At 44.7% G+C, this 20078-nt stretch overlaps 1 protein-coding gene across 4 annotated transcripts in view; it reads right to left on the reverse strand.

Moving 5' to 3' along the window:
• The window catches only part of CFAP74 (cilia and flagella associated protein 74), a 65866-nt gene extending 55585 nt beyond the window's left edge, over positions 1–10281 (reverse strand). For 3 of the 4 annotated variants that reach the window (XM_025427475.3, XM_025427469.3, XM_025427468.3), the window contains exons 1-2: positions 10149–10281; positions 1071–1156 (exon numbers count right to left, since the gene is read on the reverse strand). In XM_025427475.3, coding sequence (XP_025283260.1) covers positions 1071–1137 — 67 coding nt within the window. In that variant the 5' untranslated portion in view covers positions 1138–1156; positions 10149–10281. Of the gene's footprint in view, positions 1–1070; positions 1157–10071; positions 10095–10148 lie in introns of those variants that run through there. The other variant, XM_035715966.2, reaches the window with a different exon arrangement.
• Positions 10282–20078: the final 9797 nt, after the last annotated feature.

Raw genomic sequence — 20078 nt, forward strand, 5'->3', positions numbered from 1 at the left:
CCACACCTCACCTCACCACCTTACACCACTATAAACCACATACCACACTTCACCTCACCTCAACACACCATACTTTACCTCACCATACCTGACCTCACCACCACATCTGACCTCATTTCATGTCACCATATCTCATCTCACCTTACCACATCTTACTTCACCTCATCACACCTCATTAAACTTCGCTTCACCTCATCACACCTCATCAAACTTCACTTCACCTCATCACACCATATGTTACCTCAGCTCACATCACCATATCACGCAATACCACACCTCATCATCTCACATCACCTCACTAACCTCACCACACCTCACACCAGACCTCTGCATCACACCTTACTTTACCACACCTCACATCAGCTCACTTCACCTCACCACATCTCACCTTACCACACCATACCTCACCATGTCATAACTCATCTCACCACACCTCACCACACTTCACTTACCTCATCTCATTACACCTCACCATACCTCACCTCACCACACCACACTTCAGCCCATCTCACTTGATCACCTTACCCTTACCATACTTCATATGATCTCATCTTGCCTCATCTCACAATATCTCACACGACTTCACCTCACATCACCATGCCTCACTATACCTACTTCAGTACTGAGAAAGAAGCCATGCTGGGGGTAGATGGAGGACCAAGGATATTAGTCCAAGTTGGATTGTCCTGCCTGGTGCCCAGCATCAGCCTACATCAAAGCACATCTTAGAAAATATTTGAGATTATCAGTGATTTTTTTTAATCTAACAGCTTTCAGGCAAAGAAAACAAAAATAGGTCATATTCAAAGGGTTGGGATAAAAATGGCATCATATTTCTCAATAGAGATGTTAGAAAATAGAAAACTATGTTCTGCCACTTTCAAGATTCTCAGCCATAATTTATCTTTCTTTCAACTAAAGACAGAAAAAAATAAGCTCCTTCTTTGAGAAAAAAATAAGCTTAAAAGATGTAGTCTTTCTTATGAAAAATAATTAAAGGAAACTATGAAGCACATCATTTATCTTCATTTTTGCTAAACACCTGTTATTTGTGAAAAGACCTTTATTACCATCTTCCGAAAGTGGGACATTGTCCAAAAGCTCCTTCTTAGGGAATAGGCTAGCATCTTCTTCCATCTTGGGAAGCAGAAATTAGCTACAAAAAAAATTATTACAGACATGCATGAATAAGATCATAGTTAAAAAAATAAATCTTGGATTTCATGAGAATTATTAATTTCTCTTATAAAAGACATTAAGAAAATGGATAAGCCACAACCTAGGAAAAATATTTTTTAAAAAGATTTTATTTATTTATTCATGAGAGACACAGAAGGAGAGGGAGATGCAGGCTCCCTGTAGGGAGCCTAATGTGGGACTGGATCTCTGGACCCCAGATCACAACCTGAGCCAAAGGCAGACGCTCAGCCACTGAACCATCCAGGTGCCCCTAGGAAAAAGTATTTGTAGCACATAAATCCGACAACAGTCTTATATCCAGAATATATAATGAGCCCCTAAATATCAACAATATAAAGTCCAACTCCAACTAAAAAAGTACAGAGGGGATTCCTGGGTGGCTCAGTGGTTTAGTGCCTGCCTTTGGCCTAGGGTGTGATCCTGGAATCCCAGGATCAAATCCCACATCAGGCTCCCTGCATGGAGTCTGCCTGTGTCTCTCTTCTGTCTCTCTCTCTCTCTCTCTCTCTCTCTCTATGTGTGTGTGTGTGTCTCATGAATAAATAAATAAAATCTTTTTAAAAAAAGGTACAGAAATTTTAGGACAGACGTGGTAAGGGAAGATACACAAATGGTCCATAAGCCTGTGAAACTGTGTGCAGCAGCATTGGTCACTGGGGAAATGTGAAGTAAAGCCAGAATGAGACACTGCCGTACACCTATTAGAATGCCTAAAATAAAAAATATAAATACTAAGTCATAACACTAAATGTTGACATAGACTTACTGTGTGACACAGAAATCCTACTCAAGATATGTGCCCAAGAGAAACAGAAATATGTCCTTAAAAGAATATTGTACACGAATGCTTTTGGCAACCTTACTCATATAGCCCCCAACTGGAAACAACCCAAGTGTCCATCTCTGGGAGATGGAACACTGCTCAGTGACAAGATGAACGAAACTGATCCATGAAAACATGTGGATGGATCTCAGAAACATTATGTCAGGTAAAGAAAGCCATAATACAAAAGACAACTAAGAAACCCAAATGCAGGCAAAACAAATTGCTAGTAATAGTGGTTTCTGGGTTAAAGGCAGGGAATGGGGTGGGGCATGAAGAACATGGTGGATAGGGGATGTTCTAGATCTTGTCTGGAGCAGGGGTTACACAGGTGTACATCATTATAAAAACTCATCCAAGAGAACATTTAAGATATGTGTGTGATACAGCATGTTATACATGTTACAGTACAGTTCAAAAGCAATTCTTAAGGAATTTCAGAATATTCATTGCACTTTGGTTATCATTTGGGGAATGTTAGGAGCTTGTCTGCATAGAACTTGGTACGGAATGTTGTTATTATGCAGGAGATACTAAAATTGTAGATGAATTTGTTTTTCATTGCTTAATTTAGCAATTGCTTCAGAATAATTCGCTGAAAAATATTTTCAAAGCCTAACAATGTTTCCTGCATAAATCATTAATAAGCCAATGCTAGTAATTCATTTTGTAAAATGCTATAAAGAAACAATCATGGGTTACAATTCTGAGAGGCAGAATTTTAAGGCATCTTATAAAATGCCAACAATATTCCTCTCACTTGAAAAAAGTCTATTAACCTACTGGTCAGTGAATGGCAGAGCTTTTAGAAGCTATCCACAAAGTGGTCGAATCTGTTCTGCTTCATGCCCAAGAACTCCATGTGTTCATGATAATGTAGTTTAATTGACCCCCCCCCCCCATGAATGACAGTCTGATAAGAGGTGGAACATTGCACATATACAGTTTCATTTAAAATGATAACATTAAACCACATATACTTTTTTAAAAGATTTTATTTTTAAGTAATTTCTACACCCAATATGGGGCTTAAACTCACTATCCGGAGATTAAAAGTCACAGGGCGCCTGGGTGGTGCAGTTAGTTAAGCCCTGGATTCTTGATTATGGCTCAGGTCATGATCTCAGAATTGTGAGATGGAGCCCCATGTCTGGCTCTGCCCTGGGCATGGAGTCACCTTAAGATTCTCTTTCCCCCTCTACCCCTCACTACTCCATCCCCTAAAACAAAAGAAAAAAGAAAGAAAAAAGAGTTGTTGCTCCAGTGATTGAGCCAGCCAGGTGCCCTAAACCACATGCACTTTGAATATCCAGTTAAAAATGGTAGTTCCAGCAGGTGGCCTCTGCTCCCTCTTAAGTTCTCCCTAAAACAACAGCAGAAAGATTCAGAGCTCTAACACATGAATCTACAAATTCAAGGCGAAAAGGAGAAGAATTAGTTTGAACAAAACAGAGCTGGGAAGTGTGAGGATGATATCGCCCAGCAGGTGGAGGCACTGACTGACCGACTGAGACTGACCGTTGAGGGGAGAAACTTGTACCATGAAACGCTGAGTATGTAGCACAAGCTGGCAGAAGGCCCCAGAACTGGGTGTCTATGAAGCGAGGGTGAAGTAGAATCAGAAACAGAGATTTGCTAAAACATGCTTAAGAAGCAGCTGGAACTTCCATTTCTGGTTTTGGCAATGTGGCTGTCCAGTGTGCCAGCCATCACACTAAAAATAGGCAGAAATTCAGAGTAAAACTGTATTTTAATTGCCTCAAGAACCTCAAAGAATTGACTAGAAAATAAAAAATCATCAGGTCAAAATCTAAGTAAAGGCAATAATATAAATAGTTAAAATGCCCAAGGTAAAACAACAACAACAACAACAACAAAAAGTGTTTTTTTTTAAATTGGTTGAAAAGACCAATAACAACCACCAAGAAATCTAACTGTCCACAATTGAAATCTGAAACACAACCCTATGGAAGCACCGCATTTTAAAAGTCAGAAAAAGATGCTCTAGATAGAAACCGTAAATAGGAAGCTGGTGGAGTTTTATCTAGAAACACATGAGATACTCTGAGCAAAAAGCAGTAACAGCGATAAAGAACATCATGACCAGATGTTCGGCTCACCAGGAGGATGCAACAATTTTAAATGCACGTGCATCTACTAACTTAGTCACAAAGTAAACAGAGCAAAGATTGACAGAACAAGGGAAAAAGTCAAAATACAAACTCTACTGGGAAATTTTAACACACCTCTCCTAGGAACTGGTAACAAACCCAGATAAAATAAGTCATTAATGACATACATTTCGATGACATCATCAACACACTGAACCTGACAGAAGTATCCAAAACGTGACAACTACAGAATCTTAGGTGCTCCCTAGAAGCATACACAGAACATTTACAAATGCCATCACCAGGTCCAAAGCAGATCTCCATAAGTTTCAAGGACTGAAATGGTACAAAGCTTCATACAGAGTAGGGAATATAGTCAATTATGTCGTGATGACTGTATACAGTGACAGATGGTGATGGGACTTCTGGTAACGATTTCATAATGTCGATAAATATCAGATCACTGCAGTGTCCACCTGAAATGAACACAATACCATAAATCAGTTATTCCTCAACAAAACAATCATAAAAAGCTTGTTCTCTGACCAAGTCATCAGCCCAAATCAGTAACAAATAGAGAACTACTTTTAGAAACTAAGAAACATACTTTCTTTAAAAAAAATAAAAAAGATTTTTATTTATTATTTGAGAGAAAGTGAGAACACAAGTAGGGGGATGGGCAGAAGGTAGAGAGGGACATGGGACTTGATCCTAGGACCCCAGGATCATGACCTGAGCCAAAGGCAGATGCTTCACCAACTGAGCCACCTGGGCATCCCAGATTTATTTATTTGAGAGAGAAAAGAGAGAGAGAGAGAGCACCCCTTGTGCAGGGGGAGGGGGTGGGGGTGGGGGAATCTCAAGGAGTGTGCCCGCGGAGCGGAGCGAAGAGCCTTGCCCTACCTCTGTCTCAAGACCTGGAGATCATGACCTGAGCTGAAATTAAGAGTCCGAGGCTTATCGGAGTGAGCCAACCCGGTGCCTCTAAGAAACATCCTTCTAAAGAACTCCTGGGCTGAAGAAAACATCATCCCAGATAAGATACAATATTTCAACTGAGTATAATGATAGTGCCTGTTGCCCTGCCGGGCATCTGGAGCCCAGTGGATTGGTGACCCTAACCGCCGCGCCTGTTGGGAAAAGGCTAAAAGCTCATGCGCTAAACACGTAGTACAAGCAGTTTCATAAAGAACTGCAAGATAAACCCAAAGGAAGTAGAAGGAAGAAAACTAAAAAGATAGGAAATTCCAGCAACAAAAACAAATGTGAGAGAGAGGGTCTGAAAACCAGAAGTTTTGTATTTTTTTTTAAAGATTTTAGGGCAGCCCGGGTAGCTCAGCAGTTTAGCGCCACCTTGGCCCAGGTCCTGATCATGGAGACCCTGGATCGAGTCCTGCATCGGGCTCCCTGCATGGAGCCTGCTTCTCCCTCTGCCTGTGTCTCTACCTCTCTCTCTCTCTCTCTGTGTGTCTCTCATGAACAAATAAATAAAATATATAAAAATAAATAAATAAAATATTTTATTTATTTTTTCAAGGCAGAGACATAGGCAGAGGGAGAATCAGGGTCCCTGAGGGGAGCCCAATGCAGGACTCAATCCTGGGACCCTGAGATCATGACCTGAGCCAAAGGCAGACGCCCAAATTGAGCCACCCAGGTGACCCTCCACTTGCACTTTTTAAAAAGACTTGGCAATCTTACACCAACATGGACTTCTCTAATGTGGGAAAGGCTGGATGTCTCCAAACACACGCAGGAAACACCATCCGTCCTCTTAACCTGCAGGGCCAGGGGCTCCCAGCCAGAACCCACAGGAACAAAAGGCACTCCCAACTGGAAACACTTTCAGACTACACGCCTATGAATGTACAGAATCTAAGTGGGCACACTGATATCCATTATCAAAGTCATTGAGACAGTTTAGTAATGTCACTAGATATAAATTCAATCATAAAAACCAAATACATTCCCATTTATCAGAACATATGGGAAAATGAGATTTGGAAAAGATGCCATTTCCTTATAGTTACATCAATAAATATGAAGTACCTAAGAACCAATATGACGAAAGTGCAGAACCTCTACAGAGAAAATGCTGGAGACTCCCTGGGGGACATTCAAGGCCTAAATAATAAATAGAACAAATGATCCAGAAACTTCCAACATACGGATGTCATGGTGGAAAAGAGGGAAGGGGAGACCATTTTAAGTTAAAAGGGTCTTAAGAGACAAGTCAACCACCTGCAGTACGGTGGGTCTTGTTTGGATCCTGATTCAAGAAAGCAGCTGTCGAAGACATTTTTGAGATGATGTGGGAAAGTAAACACAGATTAGTATTAGATTTCATTAAGAAATTCATGTTAATTTTTTTGGGGTGGATGATGACTTCGTAGTTATGCTGGAAGTGAGTCTACCTGTTAGAGCTATAGTGACAGGTAAAAACATTACATCTGGGGTTTTCATTAAACTACATCAACCATAACCTGCCAGTGAGGAGCAGGGATGGGCCCGGAGCCACATAGCTGGCAAGCTCGGAAAGTGATGGTACCACCTTCTCTACTTTCTGAGTTTGTAATTTTCCACAGTAAAAGTGCAACGAAAGAATAAAGCCAGTATAAATACAAAAATGCTCAAGTACTGGAGACTCAGTGTTGTCGAGGTGCCAGTTGTCTCCAAATGGCTCTGCAGATTCACAGACCCGCACCCAAATCTAACAGGCGTGCGTGTGCCAGAGCACGTGTGCAAGATCGACACCTCAGGCACGGCCTTCGTGCCGTGACTGGTTCCATGTGGGTTAGAGACACACATGCACAAGTTACTGCAAACCCAGTGACTTAACAGACTTACTACCTTATTATTGTGATGGTCATATTCTGAAATGAGTCTCACTGAGTTAAAATCAAGGTGTGGGCAGGGCTGCATTCCTTTCTGGAGGCTCTTGGGAATATTCCAGTTTCCCGAGGTCACCCACACTCACTCCATGGCTCAAGGCTCTGTTCTACCATATTCAAAGTCAGCAGTGTGATGTAGGCCCTTTCTCCTGGGGCTCCCTCAATAGCTCTCCTGCCTCCCTGTTCACTTCTGAGGACCCTGTGGCTGTACTGGGCACACCTGAATGATCCAGGATAATGTCCCTATCTCTAAAACCCTGGTCAACAACCTTAATTCCCCTGCCACATCTCTAACATATCCCCAAATTCAAAGGATTAGGTCATGGACATCTCTGGGGGATGTTATTTGGCCTCCTATACTCTCTGCCTCAGCGATTCCACCCCTGGGTGTGCACCCTACAGACACTCTTACATATTGCATTAGTTTTGTGGGGTGGTCATTGCAAAGTGCAAAACACAGGGTGTCTCAGCAACAGAAATGTATACTCTCATACTTCCAGAGGCCAGGAATCTGAAATAAATGTGCTGGCAGGACGATGTTCCCTCTGATGTGCTAGGAGAGCATCTGTTCCACACATCTCCCTTAGGTTCTAATAGATCCCTGGCTTGTGGCAGGCTAACTCCAGCATTCACCTGACGTTCTCTCTGTGGGACATCTACATTCAAATACCTCATTTTTATAAGGATACCCGTCATATTCAGGACTCCAGTATGACCTCATCTTAACTAATAACATTTCCCAGGACCCTATTTCCAAATGAGGTCACATTCTGAAATACTAGGGCTTAGGGCTTCCACCTATGATGTTTTCCCCCTGAAGGAACACAATTCAACTTATAACACACTCAACACCAGGAGACATAAGAGGACCTCCCAGAGCTGCAGTGCTGGTAACAGCAGGAAGTCCGAAGACCAATAGCCAAGCAACACCAATAGCAGGATTCCTCCCGTATAGTGCTCTAGGGAAACGAAGAATTGTCCACAGCTGTGTCATACTGTGGGCGCACCTCTTCAGCACAGCTGACAGGGAAGGTGCAAAAGCAAATATACTGCCTTTCCTCTTTCCTCCACTTTCAGAGGAGGTACCCCAGATGGGGTGGGCCAAGCAGGATCCACAGTGGCCCAGACTGGGATGCCAGTGTGGGGGAGTCGCAGCCCAGAGCAGGATGTCAGGGCCTGAGTAGGAGGAAGGCCACCCTGGAGGGCACTGAAGCCCAAACAGGGTGGGGGAGCTGTCCCCTGTGAGACACTCGGCACACGCATGGGAGGGATGACATGGCCAGAGTTTCAAAACGTCTCCCTGTGTAAATTACCAAGGTACAAAGTAACACCATTTTAATTGAGTGATCAGGGTAAATTTCATCGGTAATGTGACAAATGTGTCACTGTGAGCCACCGGACTGGGTAGAATAAGCAGAAAGTTGTGCATAAATTCTATGACTTTCCTGCCAAGGATGCATAATGCAAATCTAATCTTGAGGAAACATGAGACAAGCCCACAGGAAGAACTTTCTACAAGCCCGCCCACAGCCAAGTCATGAAAGCCAGGGAAAAGTGGGGACTGCAGTGGACTGGGAACTAACAAACACGACAACAACAGAGTGCAAAGTGCCGTCCCACACTGGGTCCTTTTGCTTTTGTGACTTTATGGGATCGATGGTCAAAACACTTCCCTGGGGCTGAGGACCCGTGGTGCTGACACCTGTGACTGTCCTGACTTTGATTATCACGCTGGGGTCACCTGGGAGAACGTTCTTGCACATAGGAGACACCCTCTACAGTGTGGTGTGGTCAGAAAGCATCATGGAAGCGACTTAAGCTCAAATGCTTCAGGAAAAGATTTTTGGTACTGAACTTGCAATTTTCTGTAAACGTGGGGTTGTTTCAAAAATTAAAAAAAGAACATATACAATATTATTCCATTTATATGAAGTTTAAAAACCGGCGAAACTTAATTATGTTGCTTAGGAAAGCGTACATAGGTGGTACACCTATGGAAAATCAAGCAAATTAGAACCACAAAAGCCAGTCCCCATGTCTTGGGGGTGAGTGAGGTCAGCAGGCGGCAGCAGAGCGGTGGCTTGACTTTTGCGGTGCTCACATGGTTTTATTTCTTGACCTGAGCAGTTGTTACTGATGTTCACTTTATTTTTTATTTTTTTTTAAATTTTTATTTATTTATGATAGTCACACACAGAGAGAGAGAGAGAGAGAGAGAGAGAGAGGCAGAGACATAGGCAGAGGGAGAAGCAGGCTCCATGCACCTGGAGCCTGACGTGGGACTCGATCCCTGGTCTCCAGGATCGCGCCCTGGGCCAAAGGCAGGCGCTAAACCGCTGCGCCACCCAGGGATCCCTGATGTTCACTTTAAAAGCAATTTGTGCGCTGTGTGCGTGGATGTGCGCGCGTCTACCTGCAGAAGGTACCTGTGAAGGAACCCTTGGCGCCTTGGGGGACCAGCGCAGTCTGCTCGGACTTGGCGCAGCACCTGCGCGGCACCTGGCGCAGGGCAGATGTTCAGCAAAGGCGCCTAGACAGCAGCTGGTGGGAAACAGCACCGGCCTCTCCGCTGCCCAAACCCGGTTATCCTTTCAAACACCCAATGGGGGCGCCTGTGTGGCTCAGTTGGTGAAGCGGCGGGCTCTTGATCTCCGCTACGGTCTCAATGTCAGGGTCCTGAGTTCAAGCCCCGCTGGGCGCGGAGCCTACTTAGAAAACTCCAGGGGGGTAAGGACTCGAGAAGGACACCGGGAGGACCGAGGAAGCACTCCGGGAGCCCGGAGAGGATCGCAGGACCACTCCGGGAGCTCGGGGAGGACCTCGGGAGCACTCCAGGAGCTCAGGGCGCCAGAGGGAGCACTCCGGGAGCTCGGGGAGGAGGAGCCCTTCCTCCCAGGGGCCCACCAGCCAGGCTCCCCCCAGCTCTGCTCAGTGCCCGGCACGGAAGATCCGCGACCGCACCCTACAGCCCCGCAAAGCCCGGCGCACGACCCCGGGGGGCGGCCGCGTCAGGGCAGAGCCCCAAGACCCCGGGGGCGAGACCCACCGCAGCAAGTGCTCGCCTGTCAGAACCTGGGCGGAGGGCGCCGACCCAGGCCGGGGGCTCCGGACCGACGGACCCACCTCTCCGCGGCCCGCCGAGGTTCGCGGCAGCTCCTCCGGGGGCTCCTCTGCAGCGCGGGCGGCTGCGGCGGCGGCGTTGGCGGCGGGCGACTCCATGGCAACGGGCCGCCCCAGGGGGCGGGGGAGCTCCGCGCCGCACGCACCCCTGCCCCGGCGGTGGTTCGGTCGGCGCGGCCCGGCGCAGGCGCAGTGCGGCCGGGCCCGGGCCGGAGAGGTCCCGCGTGGAGCGGCTGCCTCGGTGGACCCGACCGCGCGCGTGGCGGCCGCTCAGGGTGTGGCCCAAACAGGCTCCAGTTCGGATGGGCGGTCGGCCGCAAGAAGGCGGTGTGTCCCCTGAAATCGGGCTTCCCGGCTGCTGCCTGTGGGGCAGAGCGCTGGCACACGCGGCCCGCCGCGCGGGAGCGCCACTGAGCGCCCCCTCCTCCCCACCCCGGCCTGCCGTCGCCGTCACTCCGCTGCCCTGGCCCAATCCCTCATTAGGCGACCCCCCTGGCGGCGGAGGGTGTGACGAAGGCCCTCCCACCAGCCCCGGGGCTGGGGGGGGCACACCCTGCCCTTGGGAGCGCCGCGCCTGCACCTGACTGGCAGGTGGCTCGCCCTGCGGGCCACGTGCTAGCTTCGCCCCGGGGCTCCTGGTGCCACAGCGGGGAGACGGTCCAGCAGAGCCACCAAGCCTCGCAAAAAGCGCAGCGAAGGTGGGAACCGTGCAGGTGAGCGGGTGGCGGAGCGCGCACCTCCGCCCTCATCGCCCGTCCCCAGCGTCCCGGCCCCCTCCCTGCTCGGGATGCTGGACTTGAGGGCACCATATCAGCCCACAATAGCTTCTCCAACAGAAATTATACTTCTTTTCCCTCACCCCACGCACGCAGCTAGGCTGCCTTCTTGACAGCTTTGCCTCTCTGGGCCTTTCCATAATCATCAGTGCCCTTTCCACGACAGAAGGGAAGATAGCGGAGGACTGGACACAGCCCAGTGTCCCGCAGGAGGAGCCGCACAGCGGAGCAGCTGTCACAGGTGCAAGGACGGTTCCTATGTTCTGCTGCCGGCTGATCTTCAAAGCTTATGGTTGAGAAAAAAAAAATGTTGTAGGACAGTGTGTGTAGAATTTTACTAAGAAGGGGCAGAGGCAGTTAAGAACATACATGCCTATTTTCCTACCTTAAAAAGTAACATAAAAGTAGTTACCAGCCCGGATCAGGAGGATGACTTGTAGGTAGAAACTAGACTTCTCTAAATGTGCTTGTCCCTTTGGCTATGGATTTGTGTAATTACAACGAAAAAATAAATCAATTCCTACAAATGGAAAACAAAATGAAACAAATGAACCTAATGCATGTCAAGTTGGTAGCTTAACATTACAGAAAAGAATTCAAGTGACTTTAAAACCTAACAATTTGATTGTTCTTAACTAGTAAGGGCAAAAGGAGCAGCAAAGAAATCTCAGGTTGTTTGCAGTAGTCCTGGTCTTCCTAAAAATATTGTTATTGCTGTTCTGGAATTGCATAAGTGAGATATAGTAAATAATTAGTATGGTAATAATAGGAACCAACATTTTCAGCTCGAGAGAAGAGATAGAACTGTAAAATAAGTTAAAAACTTTTTAAAAAATATTTTATTTATTTATTCATGAGAGACACAGAGAGAACGAGAGGCAGAGACACAGGCAGAGGGAGAAGCAGGCACCATGCAGGGAGCCCAACATGAGACTCGATCCAAGGTCCCCAGGATCACACCTTGAGCCAAAGATGGCGCTAAACCTCTGAGCCACCTGGGCTAAGTTAAAGATCTTTAATCTTGGGTTTAAATGTAAAGTATTAGCATGAATTAAAAAAAATGTATTTCTGGGGCACCTGGGTGGCTCAGTCAGTAAAGGCTTGGACTCTTGATTTCAGCTCAGGTCATGATCTCAGGGTTGTGAGATTGAGCCCTGGTCCAGCTCTGTGCTGAGCATGGAGCCTGCTTAGGATTGTGTATCTTCATCTCCCTCTGCCCCTCTGTCCCTGCTTGCTCTCTCTAAAATAAGTAAATAAATAAATAATAAAAAATTTATTTTTTACCTCTGTCTACTGAAAAGGTCTAGAACTGTCCGACATGGTAGACAGTGAACACATGTGGCTCTTTAAATTTAAAATTAATTAAAATTAAATACTTGAACAGATATTTGTACATTAATATTCACAGCAGCATTATTCATAATAGCCAAAAGGTGGAAACTACCCAAATGTCCATCAACCATCAATGGAAGAATGAATAAACAAAATGTGATAATATACATACAATACATACAATAGAATATTATCCAGCCTTAGAAAGGAATGTTGACACATACTGCAGTGTGTGTGAACTTGAAAACGTTGTGCCAAGTGAAAGAAGCCAGACACAAAAGAACAAATATTGTTTGATTTGACTTGTGTGAGGTACATAGTGTAATCAAATTAATTTTTTTATTTTTATTTTTAAAATTTTTTTGTGTGATCAAATTAATAGAGACAGATAGTGGAATGGTGGCTGCTAGGAGCTTGGGTGGGTGTAAAATGAGGAGTTAGTGTTTAATGGGGCAGAGTTTCAGTTTGGGAAAATGGAATGATTTTGGAGATGGGTGGTGGTGATGGTTGCGAACAATTTGAATGTATGAATCGTTGGTGAACTAATGGTTGAAATGAGAGGCACCTGGGTGGTTTAGTCAGCTAAGCATCTGCCTTCAGCTCAGGTCATGATCCCAGGGTCCTGCAATTGAGTCCTACATCGGGCTCCCTGCTCTATGGGGAGTCTACTTCTCCCTCTGCCCCGCCTCCCAGCTTGTGCTCTCACCTTTTTTCTCTCAAATAAACAATTCAACCTTTTAAAAAATGATTAAAGTGATAAAATTTATGACATGTATATTTTACCACAATAAAAATATTACAATTAAATAAAAGTTAAAATTCCATTCTTTGGAGAATCTGGCTGGCTCTGGCAGTGGAGCAGGCAACTCTTGATCTTAGGGTTGTGAGTTCAAGCCTCACATTGGGCATGGAGCCTACTTTAAATAAGTAAAAATAATTTAAAAAATAAATAAAATAAAATTCCATTCCTTGGTTGCAGTAGCCACATTTCAAGTGTTCAGTAGCCCTGTATGGCTAGTAGCTGCCATATTAGACAGCATAGATATAAAAAGTGCTTCTCTTGGGTTGCATTGGTCTAAAAACAATCACTAATTCAGTAGCAGTGAGCACTTTTAGCAACCAGCTTGTTTTCCTGCATGCCATTCCCACTCAAAGAAACCACAGCTTCTTAGAAAAATGATTTCAGATCTAAGGCAGAAAACACATAAGATGATCCTGGAGCTTCTTATCAACAGGAAGCCAGGAAATTATCAATAAGTCTAGCTCTGTGTCAGAGGGCTTGCTAGCCAATGTGGAGGTGCTCCCATTGGCCAAGGTAAGGACAATTTGAGTATCAAAAAGAAAAATAAATACAGTGGATTGGAGCACAGCAAATATGTTAACATCCATGAGTTCATTTAAAAAATAAAATCCTTGTCGATCACCTGAAGGATGCTGAGATACTGAGTCACACTATTCTGTAGCAGCCATGGACGAGCTTCATCCTGATCTCCTTTCAAGAAAGGATTTGCATGTAGCTGTGAGAAGTGCAGCTAGCTGCCAACCTTCAGTGCAGGGCCTTGAGCTGGGTTCACTTTCTTTCTGGGTAGTTCCTGGTCAATGATCCAGCATGGGAGGGGCTCTAGGTGGACCATATCCACCAACCTAGGACTCCTCTAGGACAGTCTTCACTCCAGAGTTCCTCCATCCCCTTCCCTTGGGTTGGCCAAAACTTTTTCAGATTTGCATTAAAGTTAGGTTATTCCTGCCCATTTCTGCTTCTTCCCACTTCCCATCGCAGGCTTCAGATCAGTGCTGTAGTCTGCGGGCTTCCTCAGCCCAATTTCACTGCCCACCCTCATCCTCCCATCTTTTATAGGCATGAGCCCCCAGTAAATCTCTTGCACTCTTCCATCTTATAGCCTGTTTGCTGGAGAATACAAATTAACAGTTGGTAGCAGGAATGGTCTGAGGAAGTACATGGCAAGATGGGGATTTGTAACTAGATCACTCACTGCCCAGTTGGGTAGTATGTGGATGCCTTGTACAGGGTGGCAGCCTATTGATACAATTTTCACCAATAATAAATTGGGAGAACAGTTGTTGGTACAGTGACTGAGAAGGATGTGTGTTTGGCAGGGTGAAGGAGATATGTACAAGAACAGTAAATCTCAGGGTCATGAGATTGAGTCCTGTGTTGGGCTTTGTGCTCAGTCTTGAGATTCTTTCTCCCTCTCCTTCTGCCCCTCCAGTTCATGCTCTCTTCTCTCTCTCTCTCTCTCAAATCAATCAATCAATCAATGTTAAACAAAAAGAATACTACAATGATCTGGCTGCTACCAATTTACACAAACATCCCTCAGAGGGATATCAGAAGTTGGAGACAGTTAACACATAATGAAACTAAGTGTGTTGGTACCAAAAGCAAAGGCAACAAAAGCAAAAATAAACAAGTGGGACAAAATCAAACTAAACAGCTTGTGCCCAGCAAAGGAAACCATCCACAAAATGAAAAGGCAACCTACTGAATGGGAGAAAATGTTTGCCAATAGTGTATCTGGAAAGGGATTAATATCAAAAATATATAAAAACTCATACAACTCAATGGTAAAGAATTTAAACAGTCCAATTAAGCAATAGGCAGAATATCTACATACACATTTCTTCTAGGAAGACAAAGACATCCAGTGGCCAATGGGTACATTAAAAGATGCTTAACATCATTCATTATCAAGGAAATGGAAATCAAAACCACAATGAGATATCACCTTACATCTGTTAGAATGGCTAATATCAAGAAGACAAGAAATAACAAGAGTCGACAAGGATACAGAGAAAAGAGAATCCTTTTGTATATTTGGTGGACATGTACATTGATGTAGGCACTCTGGAAAACAGTATGGAGGTTCCTCAAAAAATTAAAAGTATAACGACCTTGAATCTCATTCAAGGTAGCTTTGCAATGCCAAGGTCAGGGTTCTGGCTGGGAAGACCTTGAAACATGCCATGGGTGGATATGCCCCAATGTCTTGGCTCCCTGGACTTTTCTGAACCGTCAGAGACTGCAAAGGTTGGTCACCCCTAGCCCCTAAGGGAAACACTGAGACTCCTCTCTTATGGGAAGATACTGTAGAGGTTTCAAAAACAAGGCAACAAAGTCCCTCTCCCACCCCTCCTGCTTGCCAGACTGGCGACCAGGGATAAGTTTAGCATTGCCTCATTAAATACATGTTGGGCCTGATAAGAAAGAAAGGTGTGTGCAAATTAACAACAGAAAACCTCATGAAAATGTAGTTGGAGAGCTTTGGGGAGGGGAGGCTCTCAGACCCTATCACTCCTTGTCAACTGCTGACCCAACAAGAAGAGAGGGACCTTGCAGGTGAGTGTTACTTCACTACCCCAGTAAGAGAAAGGAAGGTTTTCTTCTCTTTTGCTCAGCAACAGCTCAGCCTAAGAGAGACCATCACAACCCAGCAAATGAGGCTCAGCCCCAGCTGCAGCCCGGCCAATAAGAAGACACTACACCTCAAACTTCTAGCCTGCTCCAATGGACTTTTTGCTTATAACCACCTTTCCACTATAAAAGAGCCTTCCTTTGCTTTGTTCTCTGGAGTCAGTGCTGGTTTGGATGTGGGTTGCTTGTGTAGGTTGCAGTTCTTTTATTCCCAAATAAACCTGTCTTTTGCTGGTAAAATAGCTGGAAGTTTTATTTTATTTTTTTTGGAAGTTTTATTTTTAAGGCTAACAGGGGCTATATGCCAAGGGAGCTGTAAGAATTAGGAGCATGTATGAACCACGGAATGGATTTTGTGGGTGCATGATCAAGGGCCAAACATGAGGCCATAAGAGGGAGAGTTTGTCCACGTGGGGCATTCTCTCAGGATATGGATCTAATACCCTGGCAAGGACCCAGAGGATGTGCAATTTGCTGCCAAAGTGCCTGAAAATCTTCCAGCTTGATGAAAATGATAAGCCCACAGATTCAAGAAGCTCAACAAACCTCAAGCAGAATAAATATAGGAAAATCACAGCAAGGCACATAATAAAATTGACGAAAATGAGAAATAAAGAAAAACTCTTTAAAACACTCAGAGAAAAGACACATTTCATATAGAGCAACAAAGAAATGTCAGTAATCTTTCTGAGAGAAGTCATTCAACCCAATGGAATGAACAACTTAAAAACACTGAAAGAAAAAAAAGAAAAACACAAAAACCATTGATGATCTAAACTTCTATAGTCAGAGAAAACAACTTTAGAAAATGAGGGCAATTTTATGGTATGCTAATTATATCTCAATAAAGTTGTCATTTAAAAAAATTCTAAATAAAGGCAAGCTTCTGTTTTGACTGAGATGGAGTAACAGCAGATTTACCTTCCTGAACAAAATGTAGTTATACAAAATGACACCAACGGCCAGGGAACTAGCGGCAGAGATCTCTGAGAGTTGGGAACAGATCAGATGAGCCCTAGGAGGATCTCAGCTTGTTCCCTGGAGAATGCTCCCAGGCCCTTTCTCAGGGGAAGGAGGGCCCAAGGGTGCCATGAGCCATAAAAGAAAATTGACAAAATGGATTTCATCAAGATTGAAAACTTTGGCTCTTGAAAAGCTATTGTTAAGAGAAGTGAATAGATAAGCTCCAGGCTGGGAGAAAGCATTTGCAGACCATACATCCAATGGAGGACTTCTACCTACAATATACAAAGAACTCTTACAACTCAATAAGGTCAACAATCTCATTTTAAAATATTGACAAAAGGGGCACCTGGAGGGCTCAGTAGGTTGAGTGTCTGACTCATGGTTTTGGCTCAGGTCATGATCTTGAAGTCATGAGATCAAGCCGGGAGTCAGGCTCCACATTTGGCAGGGAGTCTGGTTGAGATTCTTCTCCTTTGCCCCTCCCCCTGCTCTCTCTCTCTCTCAAATAAATAAGTAAATTTTTTTAAGAAAATATTGTCAAAAGATTTGAACAAACCCAAAAAGAGGTGCTCAGTGTCATAAGTCATTAAGAAAATGCATATTAAATCCACAATGAGATGTCTATGCATAGTTACAAAAATGACCAAAATTAAAGACTTTGTAAGCAAGTGTTGATAAGGATGCAGAGCAACTTAAAATCTCATCTGTTTCTCCTAGGAATACAAAATGGTACAGCCACACTGGAATACAGATTGGTAGTTTCCTATAAACATACATTCCTTTTAAAATCCCGTGATCCTACCACTAGGTTTTTATTCAAAGAAAATGAGAACATGTGTCCACATAAAGACTTGCACTTGAGCGTTCAAAGCAGCTTTACTCCTAATAGACAATAACTGGGTACAGCCCAAATATCCATCAGCAGGTGGGTTTGGGCAAGTGGGGTATATTCATACAATAGAGTGCTACCCAGCAATAAAAAAAAAAAAAAAAACCTTCCTTTCTGTGCCACAATGTGAATGAATCTCAAACATATTATACTAAGTGAAAGTAGTCTGACACAAAGATTACTGTATCGATCATTTATCACTGTGTGACAAATGGCCACGAGACGTAGTGGATTAAAGTAACACACTTATCTCACAGCTCTGTGGGTCAGGGTCAGGTCCTCACTCTGCCTCTCACAAAGCTGTAGCCAAGATGTCAGCCAGCACCTTGAGGTCCATGGGGGTAGGGTTGAACTTTCCACCTCATTCTGGCTGTGGTGGGTGTCAGCTCCTTGTCCATTGGACAAAGGGCCAGTCCCCAATTCCTTGCCCAGTGAACCTCTCGATACATCAGCTCTCAGCATGGCAGCTGGCTTTGTCAAAGTGAGCTCATAGAGTACCAGCAAGACCTAAGTCACCGTCTTCCACATGCTGACCCTGGATGTGATGTCTTGTCACAAGTCACTGGGTCCAGGGCAGCCCAGGTGGCTCAGTGGTTTAGCTCTGCCTTCAGCCCAGGGCATGATCCTGGAAACCCAGGATACAGTCTCATGTCAGGCTCCCTGCATGGAGCCTGCTTCTCCCTCTGTGTCTCTGCCTCTCTCTCTCTCTCTCTCTCTCTCTCTCTCTGTGTGTGTGTGTGTGTGTCTCTCACGAATAAATAAATAAAATCTTTAAAAAAAAAAAAACCACACAAGTCACTGGGTCCAGATAGCATGCCAGGGAATGCCCAATACCAAGTGGCAAGGGCCACTGGGAGCCATCCTTGAAGGCTGCCTACACCAACTTCATGCTGTGGGATTCCACTTATGTTATACTTTAGAAAAGCAAAACTGAAGTGATAGAAAGCAGATGCTCTCGGTTACTCAGGACCAGACCTGGGGGAGGAGATTGTAAGGTGGAGCAAATGCATAATGATGGCTGTGGCTATACCATTTTACAAATACCTCAAAACCCATTAAATTGTATACTTAAAAGTGGTAAACTTTATTATATATGAATTATATGTCAACAAAGCTGATATAAAGTGAAATAAAACAAAATAAAACCTAGATCCAGGCCACAACCTAAAAGGCCATGCATGACCTGACCTGGACCCTGCCTGACTTACTCTGCTCCCCCCCTCACTCCCTACATCACGGCCCACACTGGCCTGGCTTTGCCTCTTTTTGAACTTGCTGGTTCATTCCAGCCTCAGGACCTTTGCACTTTCTTTCCTTTAAAAAACATTTTTTTGGGGGGGATCCCTGGGTGGCTCAGTGGTTTAGCACCTGCCTTTGGCCCAGGGTGTGATCCTGGGGTCCTGGGATCGAGTCCCATGTCCGGTTCCCTGCATGGAGTCTGCTTCTCCCTCTCTCTCTCTCTCTCTCTCTCTCTCTCTCTCTGTCTCTCATGAATAAATAAATAAAATCTTTAAAAAAATAAAATAAAAATAAAACACTTTTTTTTTTACTTTTTTAAAATTAATTAATTAATTTATTTATGATAGTCACACAGAGAGAGAGAGAGAGAGAGAGAGAGAGAGGCAGACATAGGCAGAGGGAGAAGCAGGCTCCATGCACCGGGAGCCCGACGTGGGACTCGATCCTGGGTCTCCAGGATCGCGCCCTGGGCCAAAGGCAGGCGCTAAACTGCTGCACCACCCAGGGATCCCTTTTTTTAACTTTTAAAGTCATCCCCAGGGGGATGTCTGGGTGGCTCAGTGGTTGAGCATCTGCCTTTGGCTCAGGTTGTGATCCCGGGGTCCTGGGATCAAGTCCCATATCAGGCTCCCCATGGGGAGTCTGCTTCTCCCTCTGCCTAATATCTCTGCCTCTCTCTGTGTGTCTCTCATGAACAAATAAATAAAAATCTTGAAAAAAAGAAGTCATCTCTACATGCAATGTCTGCTCAAACTCACAGCCCTGAGATGAAGAGTTGGTTGCTCTTCTGACTGAGCCAGCCAGGTGCCCCAGGACCTCGGGACTTTCTGTTCTCTCTCTGAAACACTTGCCTGGCTCTTGATGTGGCTGGCTTTTTCTCCAGGAGGGAGAGGATGTAATTCGAGTTTCAGCTCAAATGTTACCTCGTAGTAAGGTATTTCCTGACTACCTTGTCTAGGTGCCCCCCCCCCCATCCAGCACAATTACTCTATTATTTTTATCTTGCTTACATTCCTTCACAGCCTGTGTTTCATCTGAAATGTTGCTTCATTTACTCACTGATTGTCCATCTTCCCTCTTCTAGAAGGTGAGCTCAGAGGGGATAGGGGCCTTTCATATCTTATTCACACTCCGTGTGTAGACCAAAATACTTGGCATGCAGTAGGATGAATGATCCACTAATATTTGTTAAATGAATTTTGATCTGTGTGGGGGCTTTTCTTGAGAAAGTTTAATGAAGGTAGTCAAATGTCAAGTATGAAAAAGGTTACTGTTTTTATTTGGCCAACATCCTGCTC

This window comes from Canis lupus, chromosome 5, assembly GCF_003254725.2.
Source record: "Canis lupus dingo isolate Sandy chromosome 5, ASM325472v2, whole genome shotgun sequence".
In the NCBI taxonomy this organism is placed as follows: domain Eukaryota; kingdom Metazoa; phylum Chordata; class Mammalia; order Carnivora; family Canidae; genus Canis; species Canis lupus.